At 48.1% G+C, this 15,800-nt stretch overlaps 1 protein-coding gene across 1 annotated transcript; it reads right to left on the bottom strand.

Annotated features, from left to right (window-relative positions):
- Nucleotides 1-3,342: 3,342 nt before the first annotated feature.
- On the bottom strand, nt 3,343-4,810 carry LOC311222050 (very low-density lipoprotein receptor-like; the record flags this gene model as incomplete). Its single annotated transcript, XM_084306135.1, is given in 3 exon segments — nt 3,343-3,544; nt 3,546-4,523; nt 4,776-4,810. Coding segments are annotated over 3 exon segments (1,215 nt in total).
- Between the last annotated feature and the right edge of the window lie 10,990 nt (nt 4,811-15,800).

Genomic DNA, 15,800 nt, shown 5'->3' with positions numbered 1-15,800 from the left:
ACACGGAAGATGGAAGCCCTTGTGAAGGTCGTATCACAATTACATAAGCAATGGGGTGGGTTATCTGATGAAGCCAGGGGCGCCACTGGCAAACCAGGGTCTGAGGAATTCTGGGCGAGACCACCGCCATATGCGCCCCAAGATGGCGCCGAACGAGAAGGCGAAGGGCGGGGCGAAGATGCCTCTGGCGGGAGTGGGGAGGAGGTGCTGGATCTGGCTGGCGCGCGCAGGCGGGAGGCAGAGGAGAACGAGAAAGAGAGGAGTTGTGGGGGCAACCGGGAAGGAGGTAGAAGCGCGAGCGAGGGGCAGAGAGCCAGTCAGAACGTCCATCTGAAAAAATGCCTTTGTAGGGCAAACACCTTGCCGAGCAGAAGGCGGGGCGAGCCACGAGGGAGAGAACGGCCCGCCCGCAAGGGTGGTGGGCAGGGCCAGAACCTGACAAAAAGGTACTGGAACCCGAAGTAACTAGTCAGTTGAGTTCTGACTCCGGATCAGATACTGATTCAAATTCGGATGAGGAGGAGGAAATGGGGACAGATAGAGTCAAAAGCAAAAATATCCCCATCCAAAATAAAGCTGCACCGCGAGGGGGAGAAATTCCTCTCACGGATTGGAGGAAAATTAAGATTGCATGCGCTGACTGGGCCCCATTGGCCACGCTAGCGTTCCCGGTCCGGGTGACGGATGGGGGACAGAGGGTCCACTCACCAATAAACCACAAGGATGTACAAGCGATTGTTAAAGTCATCGCGGATAAAGGGCTTAATTCTGCAATGGTCTCCACCCTCATAGATGGTGTTTTTGGGGGAGACGACACGCTCCCATTTGATATAAAACAAACTTGTAGACTGATCTTTGACGGGGCAGGGATGATTGTTTTTAAACAAGAATGGAAGGACAACTGTACAAGACAACTGGCCCAAGTAACACGTGGATCACCCGCTACGTGGCTCTAGCCTGCAGCGGCTAATGGGTATGGACCCAACAATGATCACCCCCAAGGCGCGAGCCGAGGGCCTGCGGGCCCATGAAGTTATGGCACCTACTCGTGCGGCCAGAGAAGCTATTCGTACAGCCTCTAGAGTTATTGCCAAACCATCGCCATGGTCAACAATAAAACAAAGTGAAAGTGAGAGCTTTACGCAATTTGAAGATCGTCTCCAGGCAGCGGTCGACTCTTTGCCACTGCCCGTGGAGGCAAAAGGCCCAGTCGTAGCAGAATGCCTACGCCAGCAGTGTAATTCGGCAACCAAAGAAATCTTGCGATCACTGCCGGCAGGGTCTAGCATCGCGGACATGATTAAACATGTTGCGAAAGAAGAGCACCTAACCCCGATCCAGGTAGCTGTTCGCACCACAATAGCTAATGTGATGGCATGTTTTAAATGTGGCCAGGCAGGCCACGTCACGGCAAATTACCCTCAGTTGGGGGGTCTGCCAACAGCGCTCCCCCCACACCAAAACTGACCCAGAGTACCGTGTTGGGCCTGTGGAAAGAAAGGGCACTTCGTCAAGGAATGCACATCTAAAACCCAGGGAAATGGGAGGGAGAGAGGCCAATTGGGCCGCGCACAGCCCTCTCCCACTTGGGACATGAGGCGGCCCAACTATGCCAACCTCGGATGGGGCGCGGTGCTCCTGAACCCAGTGCCCCCGAACCCACTGCCCCCTCAAGAGGCGACCAATTTTATGGCTCAAACGACGGTCCAGCCGAACCTGTCCTTATCTCAGGGACAGCAAGGATCACCCTCTGGGGGCGAGACCCCAGGGTGGCCCTGGCAGTAAAGTGTGATAACCCACCAGTGGTGTGGGGGATCTGTTCCCTTTATGATACCTTAAATGACACCACCGTTAGTGTCCCCTTTTTGATTGATACTGGAGCAGACATTCCAGTTATCCCTGAGACAAACTGGCCTCCGACTTGGAAATTGGAAGACGCCCCCATGGTGGGTGGAGCTGGGGGATTAACCCAAGCTCGGAAGAGCGCTCAATTGGTTGCAATCACGCTCCATACTGAAAAGGGACCGGAGAAAACCATTACTCTCTTCCCATATGTCATGTCAGGAGTCCCTCCCCTGTTGGGAAGGAACACTTTAGCCCTATTAAAAGCCAGGGTGAGAAATTCACCGTAAGGGCCACTGCCGCATACCCACTTCCACTGATTAGACTGACATGGAAATCGTCCGACCCAGTGTGGGTCGAGCAGTGGCCCCTGTCGAAGCCTCGAATGGATGCTCTTCTCGAGCTAGTCGACCGCAAACTACAACGAGGTCATAGAGAGCCTTCTACTAGCCCATGGAACACTCCAGTTTTTGTAATACCCAAGCGAACCGGTGAAGGGTTTCGCCTCCTCCATGACCTGTGTGAAGTAATCAAGATAATTCAACCAATGGGTCCTGTCCAAACGTTGTTGCCTATGAACTCTATGATACCGGAAGGGCAACCTTGTGCCATCCTTGATATTAAGGACTGTTTTTTCTCGATACCTCTACATGAAGAAGACAAGGAGCGGTTTGCTTTCTCTGTCGTGTTTCCAAACAGCCAATGCCCCAACTTACGCTTCCAGTGGAAAGTGCTGCCTCAACGAATGATCAACTCACCTACTATCTGCCAGATCATGGTAGATCGGGTGCTGGCGCCAGTTCGGCGCAGTGACTCGACCGTGACTATCATCCAATACATGGACGATATCCTGATCGCTGCGCCATCAGGAAGTCAAGTGGACCAGCTAGTGTCAACAGTCTCAGAAACTCTAAAAACAAACAGGTTTGAAATCGCGAGCACAAAAATTAAAAAAGGGCCATGTGTAAGTTTTTTGGGAGTGGGGATCACAAGTTCTTACATAACCCCTCCCCCCCAGATAAAAGCCGTCGGGACATCAAAACGCTCCATGATATGCAACTGTTGCAGGAAGTACAGCCGAAAGCACGACAGACACCAGTAGAGTTTTTTTTTGCAATTGGCAATTGCCAATGCCACTCTAGCTGCAACACCAAACAATTCAACATTATCACTGCAATCCGGTACAAGCAATGCCCATTTATGTCCAGCAATCTCACGCAACTGTGACAAGCTAGGACCAAATATAATGAGTTTATCTAAGTAACATGGACATCCAATAGCATTTGCAGGGATGCCTTGCCAGGCCCTATCCCCACAAATCAGAAAAACATCAGGAGGTAAGGCCAAAGCTGTACAATTGTTCCAAACACTATAGTTGTTACCTCTTGTCTCCGTGCCATAAACCCCTAAACCCTGCTCAGCAGTGTCATTGTAATCACAGGTGTTATTTGTATTTCTGTACCCGTATGGCCCTTTCCATGTTCCTGTAGCAGGATCCATCTAATAGCCACGGCTACATTCACATTTGTAGCCACCTTTCAGGTTGATACAGATTTGACTACAGACACCAGGGTTTTGGCATTCATCAGTATCTCCACAGGTTCTCTTGTCTACAAGCTCAAACCCAGCTGGACAGTCACATCCACAACCAGTAATGAAATCTCTGCAGATGTGGGAGCATCCACCGTTGTTCATCAAACACATTTATGTTGCATTCCTTCAGGGGCTCATCACTCCAGTCCTTGCAGTCTCTCTGCTGGTTACACACGCTATTGATATCTATGCATTCTCCACTACTGCACTTGAATTTGCCAGGTCCAGAGCACTGAATAATATTGTTACAGTTTGCTTCATCAGTGCCATCCAGAGAGTCTCTCACACCATTGCACTGCCTACTCCCATGGACACAGTTCCCATCTTCACATCTGAACTGGTCTGGCCTGCAGGTCTGAGAAGGGCAGTTAATTTCATCACTTCCATCCTTGCAATCAAGATCTCTGTCACATCGCCACTTCTTGTAGATACATTCACCTGAGCCGCACTGCACCTCACTCACAGAACACTTCACCGGAGGTGCAGGCTGGCGGCCACACTGCTCCAAAGATTCATTCGAGTGGTTGGAGCAGTCACCTTGACCATTGCAGACAAAGCTTTTGGAAATACATTGCCCACTACTGCATGTGAATTCTGCTGCACTACAAGTCACAATGCCACAATTCTCTTCATCTTCTCCACTGTCACAGTCTTTTTCACCATCACATTTCCACGACACTGGGATACACTGGGTTGACTGAGGACCACAGCTGATTTCATTTACCTGGCATGTTCTCATATGACACAGCTCAGCACTCTCGTCAGACCCATTTTCACAGTCCGGATCCCCATCACACTGCCATCTGTTTGGCACACACTGACCACTGTTGCACACAAAGTCAGATTCAGCACACGTCTTCTTCACACAAGCACTCTCATCACTGCCATCTGAGCAGTCTTCATCACCATCACATTTCCAGAGTAAAGGAATACAGCGTCCATTACTACACAGGAACTGGGATTCTTCACATTTTGCTCTAGCACCATCGGCAGCAGTGCACACGCAGGCGAGGGCAAGCAGCAGGCAGAGCACCCCGTAGTGCGGCAGCGCCCGCCACCGCCCCGCACCGTCACCTGTGTCACTTATACTACTCCTATTACCCATGCTGTTAGTGTCAGTGGCATCCTCCTGGTACCGTTTCTGTCTTTGTCGCCCCTTACTCTCCCCCTATTCTTTTTGCCACTGACCGTTCACCACAAATGGATGAGACACATGACTGCTAGTTAGGAAAGAGTGTGGAGGAATGGTTAAGTGAAGTAGGACATGTGGATGTTGAGCAGTTAGGAGGCAATGGGCTAGTGAAGTACTGTACTCAACTCATGAGAGTCTGGGCACGTACGCAGCTGGCTGAGAGCCAATCAGGCTCAAGGACATGATGCCCTTGTGTGATTGGGAAAGTCCCTAAGGCGGGACGGTAGCTAAAAGAAGGAGGAACTAACTGAAAAGACCGGGAAGTGTTAGCCAATCCTGAGCTTAGTTTTTGCAATATGTATGAGTTGATTATGTTCGAACTAGATAAAAGGCGACTGAGCTATCCATTAAAGTTGAAGTTCACTGTTCACTCATATTGAGCGTCTGTGTCTTCCTTCCGTCGACAACAATTGGCGCCCGAACAGGGACCGATCTGAACGGGATTTGGACACTGATGGCAGTGATCCTGGGCCACGGTTGGACAGAATGAGGGAGGAACCGGTCCTGCAATGCAGCCCAGGAGGTGGAAGGGACAAGAATCCCCACACCCACGTCGGGAAGGTGAAAGGGACGTGGAGTCCCCACACCTGGGAGAGGATCCCGCCGGTCACGCGTTGCCGAGGTCTGAAAGGTGAAAGGGACGAAAACTTGGAGCCCCCGCACCCGCAGCTCGGAAGGTGGAAGGGAGTCCCCGCACCCGGGATGAGCCTATAAAGGGTCCCGCCGGAGAAGCGCCGCCGAGGTCTTTGCAAAGGCTGCAACCGACGTATATAAAAGACAAGCGGCGTATGATTTGCTCAAATGCTTTTTAGAAAAGCGGAGCATTTTAGATATAGATTGTAAAAAAGATTTGCCAGGGTTATTAGCATATGGGGTAGCTAAGGGTTGTTTTACAAATCCTGATACAGTATTTGAGCAAGCAGAGTGGCGTAAATTTGGAGATAAATTGTTTGATGATGTTATTAATGAAAATAAGGCTGCTAAAAAATTGATGAAGCCATGGAGAGCAGTGACTAACGCATTAGCCATACATAAAGCTGAACAAAGAGTTGCCGCTGCTGCAACAGAGCGGTTAGGACCACCAGGAAGGGTTAATAATGTTAATCCACAACAAATAAATATGGAAGGAACAGATTGCCCGTTGCCACCTTCCGTTAGAACTTTTACTATTACACAGGGGGTCTCAGGAAATTCGGAGGTGCCTGTGACAATGTCCTCTGTAGCAGAGGAGGAGCTTCCACTACCAGCAGCTCTAACCGCTCCTATAGAAAGTGAGGAAGGAGCAAGTGGAAGGACCAGTGCTAACCCATTTCTATCAAATACAAATCCCTTCACAACGGGGGCGCAGGGAAGAGAAGGTCTATGGAGGCAAATAGCAAATGAGGCACTGCGTGAAGGGAATTATGAAACGGCAACACAGTTAACACAAGCTTTTCCGGTAGTATAATCGCCACCAGATGCACAGGGGAATGTGACCGTTAATATGACAAATTTAGACTGGAAACTATTAACTCAATTACGATCTACCGTAAATGATTCTGGTTTAAAGGGGGAACCTACTCGGCAAATGTTAGATTATATTTGGGGAACTAATATATTGCTCCCCGGGGACACACGTAGTATAATGAAGCTGATCCTAACACAACATCAACAGCTTCTTTTTAATGCGCATTGGCAAAGTGTTTGTCAAGAGGCAGTAGCTGCGATAAGGGCACCTGGAGATCCGTTGCATGGTGTCACGTTGGAGGAATTGATGGGACTCGGACCATATTATAGATTAGAGGCACAAGCGTTGCTGGGTCCAGACAAAGCTAAAGAATCAATGAGATTGGCTTGGAGAGCCTTGGACCAAATTAGAGAGCCAGGGGGGATACCATCCTATATGGGCATCAAGCAAGGAAGGGAGGAACCATTTGGGTTGTTTATTGATCAAGTAGCAAATGCAATACAAGCGGCTGGAGTACCTGATTATCTAAAGGGCACTATTCTAAAGCAGTGTGCAATTCAAAACTGCAACCCTTCAACTCGTAGTATATTAGCTACGTTACCGGGAACTTGGACAATTGAGGAGGGTTTAGAAAGGATGGCTCAGGTACCCATGGGTCCGCAGGCTATGTTGGTAGAAGCAATAAAACAACTAGGGAATAGAATGAAAGAACAGGCACAGGTATTAAGAGAGACTGCACAGCAATCGCAGAATCAAGTACGCAGAATCAAGTACTCGCTGCCCTTGCTCCTTTGCAAACGCCCGGAGGCCGTCCTACTGGCCGAGGGTCTTCACCGCGACCGCGTTGTTTTCGCTGTGGGATCACAGGACATATGAGACAAGAGTGCAAAACGAAATCAGTGTGGTATCAGAACTGCCAATCCAATACGCATAACACAGCAACCTGTCGACATGGTGCGTCGGGAAACGGCCGGAGGAGCGGGAAGGACCGCCCCGCGACGACACAAAAAGCGGCATTTACGACAGCGGCCGGAACGGCACTGTCACCAATGTCTGCAAAGAATCCCTTTACCTCCAACCAGCCACCAGAGGGAGCCTCGGCTTGGACTTGGCAACAGCAGTAGATGTAACGCTATTGGACTCTAAACCCACCAGGGTAAGGACAGGAGTTATGGGACCAGTTATTGTCAATGGTGATCCTGTGGGAGCTTTATTGATCGGAAGATCGTCTGCTACCTTGAATGGATTACAAATATTGGTTGGACTTATAGATAAAGACTATTTTGGGGAAATACAGATTATGGTTTCTGCAATGTTTCCTCCAATGCATGTGCCGCAGGATACAAAGCTCAATTAATTCCGTTGCCACACCTTGCGGCATCTCTACCACCGATGGTCAATAAGGGCCGAGGACTCGGAGCATTTGGCTCCACAGGAAAAGTAGCGTTATTAACGCTTGGCATGCAGCAGAGACCACGACAGAAAATCACAGTATGTTTAAAGGATGAGAAACTGCAAATTGAGGCATTGTTGGACACTGGCGCAGATGTGACAATAATGAGTGCGCAAACTTGGCCACCGCATTGGCCTACATTCGAATCCAGTACCACTGTAGCAGTAGTAGGAGGTATGACTATTGCTCGTCGATCACCAGTACTGCAATGGACAATAGGTGACAAAGTTGTAAAATGCAGTGTATCTGTCTTACCGTTGCCAGATGGAGTACAAGCACTGATAGGGAGAGATGTTCTTGCTCAGATGGGAATGGTTCTTACGTCAGACCACCATTTATAGGTATGGCCATTGCTTGGACTTTCCCAATCCCACTAAAATGGAAAACTGATGAACCTGTGTGGGTTGAGCAGTGGCCGCTAAAACGGGAAAGTCTAGTACATGCTCACGGACTAGTACAAGAGCAGTGTCAACAAGGGCACCTAAGACTGTCAACAAGCCCTTGGAACACTCCAATTTTTGTGATTCCCAAGAAATCGGGGAAATATCGTTTACTTCACGACCTGCGAGCGGTTAATAATCAAATGTGTGCCATGGGAGCACTGCAACCTGGTCTACCTAATCCTGCTATGATACCAGAGGGTTGGCATTTATTGATTGTGGCCATGAAAATGACAAACAGAGGTTTGCCTTTACTCTCCCGGCAATAAATCGTGAAGGTCCGGATCAAAGATTTGAATGGACTGTATTACCCCAGGGAATGCGTAATTCACCTATGTTATGTCAGCTTTATGTTGACTAGAACTTCTTGCAGTAGTATGGGCATTTATAAAATGGAAAGATACTCCGTTAAATGTGGTATCTGATTCCTTATATGTAGTAGGCATAGCAAATCGTATAGAAGACTCAGGCTTGAGAGACTTAAAAAATGAATGGCTGTCAGAATTAATAATCAGTCTACAGATCGCCATAGCTCAAAGAAGTGAACCGTACGCAGTAATACACATAAGGAGTCATCAGCGGGAAGAAGGCCTGGGAGAAGGCAATGCTCGAGCGGACTGACTAGTCGCCGCAACAGCTACTGAAGCACCAGAACGCTAAGGGACTTGCGCGGGCTTACAAACTGTCTAGAGCTGATGCGCAGGCGATAGTAGAAGCTTGCCCAACGTGTAGTCATTACAATTCGGGAGTGGGAATTGGAATCGGAACAAACCCAAGAGGGATTAAAACCAACGAAGTGTGGCAAATGGACGTCACTCATGTCACAGCATTTGGCAGATTGAGATATCTGCATGTAACGATAGACACTTATAGTCACATGACACCACAGCCTGGGGAAAAAGTTCGGGATGTACGACGTCATCTTGCCAGCTGTTTTGCAGTAATGGAAGTACCACAAACTATAAAGACAGATAATGGTCCAGCCTATGTTAGTGGGCCACTTAAGCGATTTATGGAACTGTGGGACATTAAGCATATAACTGGTATTCCACATTCACCAACTGGTCAAGCTATAGTAGAAAGGGCTAATGGAACAGTTAAGCAGTACTTGCAAAAGTTTAAAGACATTACAGATGTTAGAGAGAGGGTGGATAAAACTTTGTTTGTACTCAATCATTTGTGTGTATTTGGAGATGATGAGGAACCACCCGCGGCATGTCATTACATTAAGTCTGAAAATGATAATAAATGTATTATAAGAGTACTGTACCGAGATATGAAAACGGGACAATGGTTGGGGCCTGCTGACCTGATTTATATGGGGCGAGGTTATGTGTGTATCTCTTCCCCTACAGGGCCAACCTGGGTGCCTAGTCGATGTGTTAAACCAGCCATTGAAGAAAAGTCATCAAGTATGAATAACAGCAACCATGGCTGATCTAACGGCGCAAGGGATTCTGGTTGCGTTATCTTTGACAATGACGGTTGGACGTAATAGTGCCATCCTAAGCAAAATCGATCCTCAAACCAATATGTGGGTCACTTGGGCAATTCACGACCAGTTGAAATGGTTAAGGGATCATACGCAAAAAATTGTAGTACAAGATAGTTGGTTTGAAGGTTGGCTTAAATCTGTTTTTGGGAACATGGGTGGATGGGTTTTCTTAGTCAAAGAGGGACTTCGCTTTCTACTTATAATTATATTGATTACAGTTGCTGCACGTATAATCTTTAACTGCCTAACCAAGAAACTAGAGCAACTCACAGAGAAGGTATTTGTAGCGCAAAATAAAAACGGGGGAATTGTGGAGGAATGGTTAAGTGAAATAGGACATGTGGATGTTGGGCAGTTAGGAAGCAATGGGCTAGTGAAGTACCGTACTCAACTCACATGAGTCTGGGCACGTACGCAGCTGTCTGAGAGCCAATCAGGCTCAAGGACACGATGCCCTTGAGCCATTGGGAAAGTCCCTAAGGCGGGACGGTAGCTAAAAGAAGGAGGAACTAGCTGAAAAGACCGGGAAATGTTAGCCAATCCTGAGCTTAGTTTTTGCAATATGTATGAGTTGATTATGTTCGAACTAGATAAAAGGCGACTGAGCTATCCATTAAAGTTGAAGTTCACTGTTCACTCATATTGAGCATCTGTGTCTTCCTTCCGTCGACAACACCGAACCTGGTTCTTAGCCCACAGACATCCAGGCCCTTAGTAAACAATACCAAGAATAATACTGAGGATGCGGCTCCCAATAACACCAAGACACCTAATAGTTTAGGCCCCAGTTATCCCAAGTTACACACCATTGTTACCAGTTACCTCCTAGTTTTCTCCTGGTTATTGTGCCTTATGCTTTTTATTCAAGTTATGATGTCTACCTCTTAAGATTATTATAAAGTATAAAACTGAGACGGGAGCAGAATTGGTTTTTAGATTGTTATATTTTAGCTAATTTAGTTATACATAGGGAGGGGGGAAATCTAGGTAGGTAGGGTCTGGCGGCCGGGACATATCACGCTGTACGGAAAGATAGAGCCCCTCCCTTGATAGGCAATAGCATGTAATTTATGATGTAAGCAGATGGAAGTGATGTTGTAAACCCAAGCTATATAACACCGTGTAACTTGGCAATAAACGCCATTTGCCATCCACCACATTGGTGTCTGTGAGCTGATGGCCCGAGCGGCCTGGGGTTGGTCGCCGTGCCGTTCCTGAACCAGGTCACCACTGCCACCTGAAGGCAACACCCGTGCACACAACTGCCTCTCGCTGGTAAGAAGTTGCGCATTATGGGGAATCATACGTCCTTAGGAACAAAGACTGTCCTGGTAACCTTACAGCTTATTCTCTTTATTAACAATCGGACACTTTATGATCCTGAAACATGGGACCAAATTGAGGTCAAGGTGTAGGACTCTGCAACTAAAAATGACAAGGTTGTGGTGGGATTGCTTAGCACCTGGCAAGCAGTCTCTGAGGCCTTAAAGAGCCCTGTGGGACCACAGTCAGAAATGTGTGGTTTGCTAGACAGTGAGGGAGCTGCGGGCTCCTTTACTGATCCAACTGCTATGCCATTGGCCCTTCTGCTGCTACAGCCATTGAAGGCTTTTACTGTTATGCCCCCTGGTGACCTGGACATGCCTTTTGACCCAGGCCCTATTGGCCTTGAAAAGGAGATGGATATGTTTTTCTTTGATTCAGGAAGAACGGGATACATAAGGCCCGAAGGCTGAGTTGCTTGACAACTTAAAGCAAGACATATTGTTCAAAAGGAATGGAAAATGGAGACTTGTTTGTAATCAAGAAAAGGAATAGAAAATGGAGACTGTTAAGTCATGGAACTTAAAGGATTGTTTGTTACCTTTTCTGATTGTACATATGTATGGGTGTACTCAGGTTTAGTATGTATAAGCAATATTCTTTATATTTAGAATGTTTGATGTTTGTGTGCGTGTTGGTAGAGCACAGACTCCCCGCACACCCAGCACTATTTACTTGCCTTTTATAAGTATTCTTTTATAAATATTACTAAATTCAAATTGAGTTGAGACTTCATTCATAACAATGGGGAATCACATGGCCTTAGAAACAAAGAATATCCTGGGAACTTTCCAGCTTATTCTCAAATAAAACAGGGAAAAACTGTGCCCTCTGCAGCCTTGCAGCACATGCTTGTATGGGCTGCTATGAATGACCCCTCTATTACAAATCAAACAGTTTATTATCCTGAAACATAGGACCAAACTGGGGCCAAACTTTGGGACTCTATTAAAAACAACAAGGTTGTGACTGGATTGCTTAGTCCCTGGCCAGCACCTGTCTGATCACCTGTTCCTGTTCTTTCATGTGGGGACAACTGAGGCTGTGACAAGGACACACCAAAACATCAAAAGAGACTTTATGTTCCTTGGAAAGATGCTGAAGGGATCAGCACAAGTGGTGCTCTCCTTAGGCCTCTCCATTGGAGACTGGGACCCAAGCAGGAGGCAGCATACAGACCAGGTGAATGACTGGCTGCGTAGCTGGTGCCATGTTCAGGATTTCGGGTTCTGTGATCTCAGGGTGTGATTTTGAAAGACTGGATGTGGGTAGTTAGGGTCTGGCGGCTGGAAGATGTCGCACTGTATGGAAAGGTGGAGCCCCTCCCTTGATGGACAGTAGCGTGTGGTCTGTGATGTAAGCAAGCGGAAGTGACGCTATGGGCCTTGGGTATATAACACCATGTGACTCGACAATAAATGCCATTTGCCATCCACCACATTGGTGTGTGTGAGCCGATGGACCGAGCGGCCTGGGGTTGGTCACTGTGCCATTCCTGAACCAGGTCGCCACTGCCCCCTGAAGGCAACAAGTGGTGCCGAAACCCAGGAAAACTCCTGGATTCGGGTGAACGGTGGCCGGAGCGGCGGGACCAGCCCGGCGGGGAGGACGCTCCTGGACCAACAAGGAAGATGGAAACCCTTGTGAAGGTGGTATCAAAATTATGGAAGCTATGGAGTGGCTCAGCTGAGGAAGCCAGGGGTGCTGGTGGGGAACCAGAGTCTGAGGAAATCTGGGAGAGACCACCCCCACGTGCACCCCAGTACGGCGCTGAACTAGAAGACGAAGAAGCCTCCGGCGGGAACAGGGATGAAGTGCTAGGTTTTACTAACACGTGGAAATGGGAGAAAAAGAACAGCTGTGGGGGCGACCGGGGAGGAGGTAGAAGCGCGAGAGAGGGGCAGAGAGCCGATCGGAACGGCCATCTGAAAAAACGCTCTTGTGGGGCAAACGCCTCGCCGAGAAGGCGGCGGGGCGAGCCACGAGGGAGAGAGCAGCCCGCCCGTGGGGAAGGGGGGCGGGGCCCGAACTCGATGGGAGGGTACCGGAACTCGGAGGTGACCAGTCAGTCGAGCTCTGACTCCGGATCAGATACTGATTCAAATTCGAAGGAGGAAATGGGGACAGATAGCAAAAATATCCCCATCCAAAATAAAGCTGCACCGCGAGGGGGAGAAATTCCTCTCACGGATTGGAGGAAAATTAAGATTGCGTGTGCTGTCTGGGCTCTATCGGCCATGCTAGTGTTCCCGGTCTGGGTGACAGATGGGGGGCAGAGGGTTCACTCACCAATAAACCACAAGGATGTACAAGTGATTGTTAAAGCCATTGCAGATAAAGGGCTTCATTCTGCAATGGTCTCCACCCTCATAGATGGTGTTTTTGGGGGAGACGACACGCTCCCATTTGATATAAAACAAACTTGTAGACTGATCTTTGACGGGGGGGGATGATCGTTTTTAAACAAGAATGGAAGGACAACTGTATGAGACAACTGGCCCAAGTTACTGGGGCGGATCACCCGCTACGTGGCTCTAGCCTGCAGCGGCTAATGGGTATGGACCCAACAGTGATCACCCCCCAGCCGCAAGCCCAGGGCCTGCGGGCCCATGAAGTTATGGCAACTCGTGCGGCCAGAGAAGCTCCAAACAGCCAACGCCCCAACTTCCAGTGGAAAATGCTGCTTCAAGGAATGATCAACTCGCCTACTATCTGCCAGATCACGGTGGATCGGGCGCTGGCGCCAGTTTGGCGCAGTGACCTGACCGCGACTCAGAATAAAACTAACGAAAACTGAGTTTCTGTTCACAGGAACGGATCATCAGACACCTCCGTAATCTGTATACCCTGGTGACAAGAGAAGACAATAAGTCAGCAAGCGTCCTGTCTAAGCCTGAGAGTTCCACACTGGCAGAATCCAGACAACAGCGAAGCGGCCTCCGTGGGTGGGGGGCTGCAATGCCTTTGTGTGATCTTATCTTTGGACCTTGTATACTAAATAAGCTTGTGTTGTTTGTTAAAAGTTGGTTAGAGAAAGTTAACATTATGTTGGTAGAACACCAACAACTACTTTAACAGTGTATTTACTCAGGGTTGCCAGTTACCTCCTAGTTTTCTCCTGGTTATTGTGCCTTATGTTTTTTATTTAAGTTATGATGTCTATGTCTTAAGATTGTTATATTTTAGCTAATTTGGTTGTGCATAGGGAGGGGGGAAATGTGGGTAGTTAGGGTCTGGCGGCTGGAAGATGTCGCGCTGTGTGGAAAGGTGGAGCCCCTCCCTTGATGGACAGTAGCGTGTGGTCTGTGATGTAAGCAAGCGGAAGTGACGCTATGGGCCTCGGGTATATAACACCATGTGACTTGACAATAAATGCCATTTGCCATCCACCACATTGGTGTGTGTGAGCCGATGGACCAAGCGGCCTGGGGTTGGCTGCCGTGCTGTTCCTGAACCAGGTCGCCGCTGCCCCCTGAAGGCAACACTGGACACGGTGACATACGATGGGGTGCACCCGACTAAGTGGTTGGTGATAACATAGTACTCCTGACAATGAAGCCATGAGGAATGTAAACAAGTTAGAAGGCACAAAGAAGCAGTGATTCTCCAATGGCTCTGGTGAGGCCAGACCTCGAGTACTGTATTCATTTTTGGGCCCCAACACAACTGGTGGGTAAGGAATTGGCTCAATGACCACACACAGAGAGTAGTGATGAATGGCTCAATGTCCTCCTGGTGGAGGCCAGTGATGAGTGGTGTCCCTCAGGGGTCTGTCTCGGGACCAGTGCTGTTTAATGTCTTTATTAGCAACATGGACAATGGGATTGAGTGCACCCTTAGCAAGTTTGCAGATGACAGCAAGCTGAGTGGTGTAATTGATACTAAAGAATGCCATTCAAAGGGATGTGGACCGGTCTGCAGAAGTGGGCCCATAAGAACCAAATGAGGTTCAACAAGTCCAATTGCAAGGTGCTACACCTGACATGAGGCAATCCCAGACATGAGTACAGAGTGGGAGAAGAACTCATTGAGAATAGCCCTGGAGAGAAAGACCTGGGGGTTCTCGTGGTTGAAAGGCTCAACGTTAGCCAGCAGTGGGTGCTTGCAGCCTAGAAGGCCAACTGCATCCTGGGCTGCCTCAACAAAGGAGGGGCCAGCAGGTGGAAGGCAGTGATTGTCCCCCTACACTCTATCCTTCTGAGGCCCCACTTGGGAGCGCTGCAGCCCAGCCTAGAGGCCCCAGCACAAGAAAGATGTGTACCTGTTGGAACTGGTCCAGGGGAAGACTACAAAGATGATCAGAGGGCTGAAACACCTCTCCTATGAAGAAAGGCTGAGAAGCAGGGATGTTGAGCCTGGAGAAGAGGAGACTCCAGGAAGACTTTGCTGCAGCATTTCAATATATAAAGGGGTCTTACAAAAAGGATGGAGAGAGACTCTTTACTCTGGTAGATAATGACAGAACAAGGGAGAATGTTCTTAAACTAGAAGATGATAGATTTAGATTAGATAATTAGATATGAATAAGAAATTCTTTCCTGTAAGGGTAGCGAGGCCCTGGAACAGGTTGCCCAGAGCAGCTGTGGATGCCTCATCTCTCAAAGTGTTCAGGGCCAGGTTAGATGGGGATTTGAAACTTGTCTAGTGGCAGGTGTTCCTGCCCATGGCAGAGGGTTGGAACTACATGGTCTTTAAGGTTCTTACATTTAGGAAGACTACAATGTATTTATGGCACTTGGGGGACCCATGTTACCAAAGAGTATTTGTTCTGAAAAACGGTATAAAATATTCTGGAGCTGCACTCAAAATCTATAGATCTTTTCTAAAAATTGTAATTCACTGTAACACAGTAAAATGTTCTGTCTTCAGATGCTGAAAAATCATTTGAAAAAAACAAACAAATGTTCTGTTTTGTTTTCTTCCCATGACTTAGTGTCTTGGACTGTAAAGCTGTAAATGCAAGCCTAGAAAATCTAACTGCTGTTTGACACATCTATCACCCAGAGAAAAAATAG

The sequence above is a fragment of the Netta rufina genome, assembly GCF_964035555.1.
Source record: "Netta rufina genome assembly, chromosome: 1".
In the NCBI taxonomy this organism is placed as follows: Eukaryota; Metazoa; Chordata; class Aves; order Anseriformes; family Anatidae; genus Netta; species Netta rufina.
Note: the sequence above shows the minus strand (reverse complement) of the source record. Positions and strands in the feature narration are given on the sequence as shown.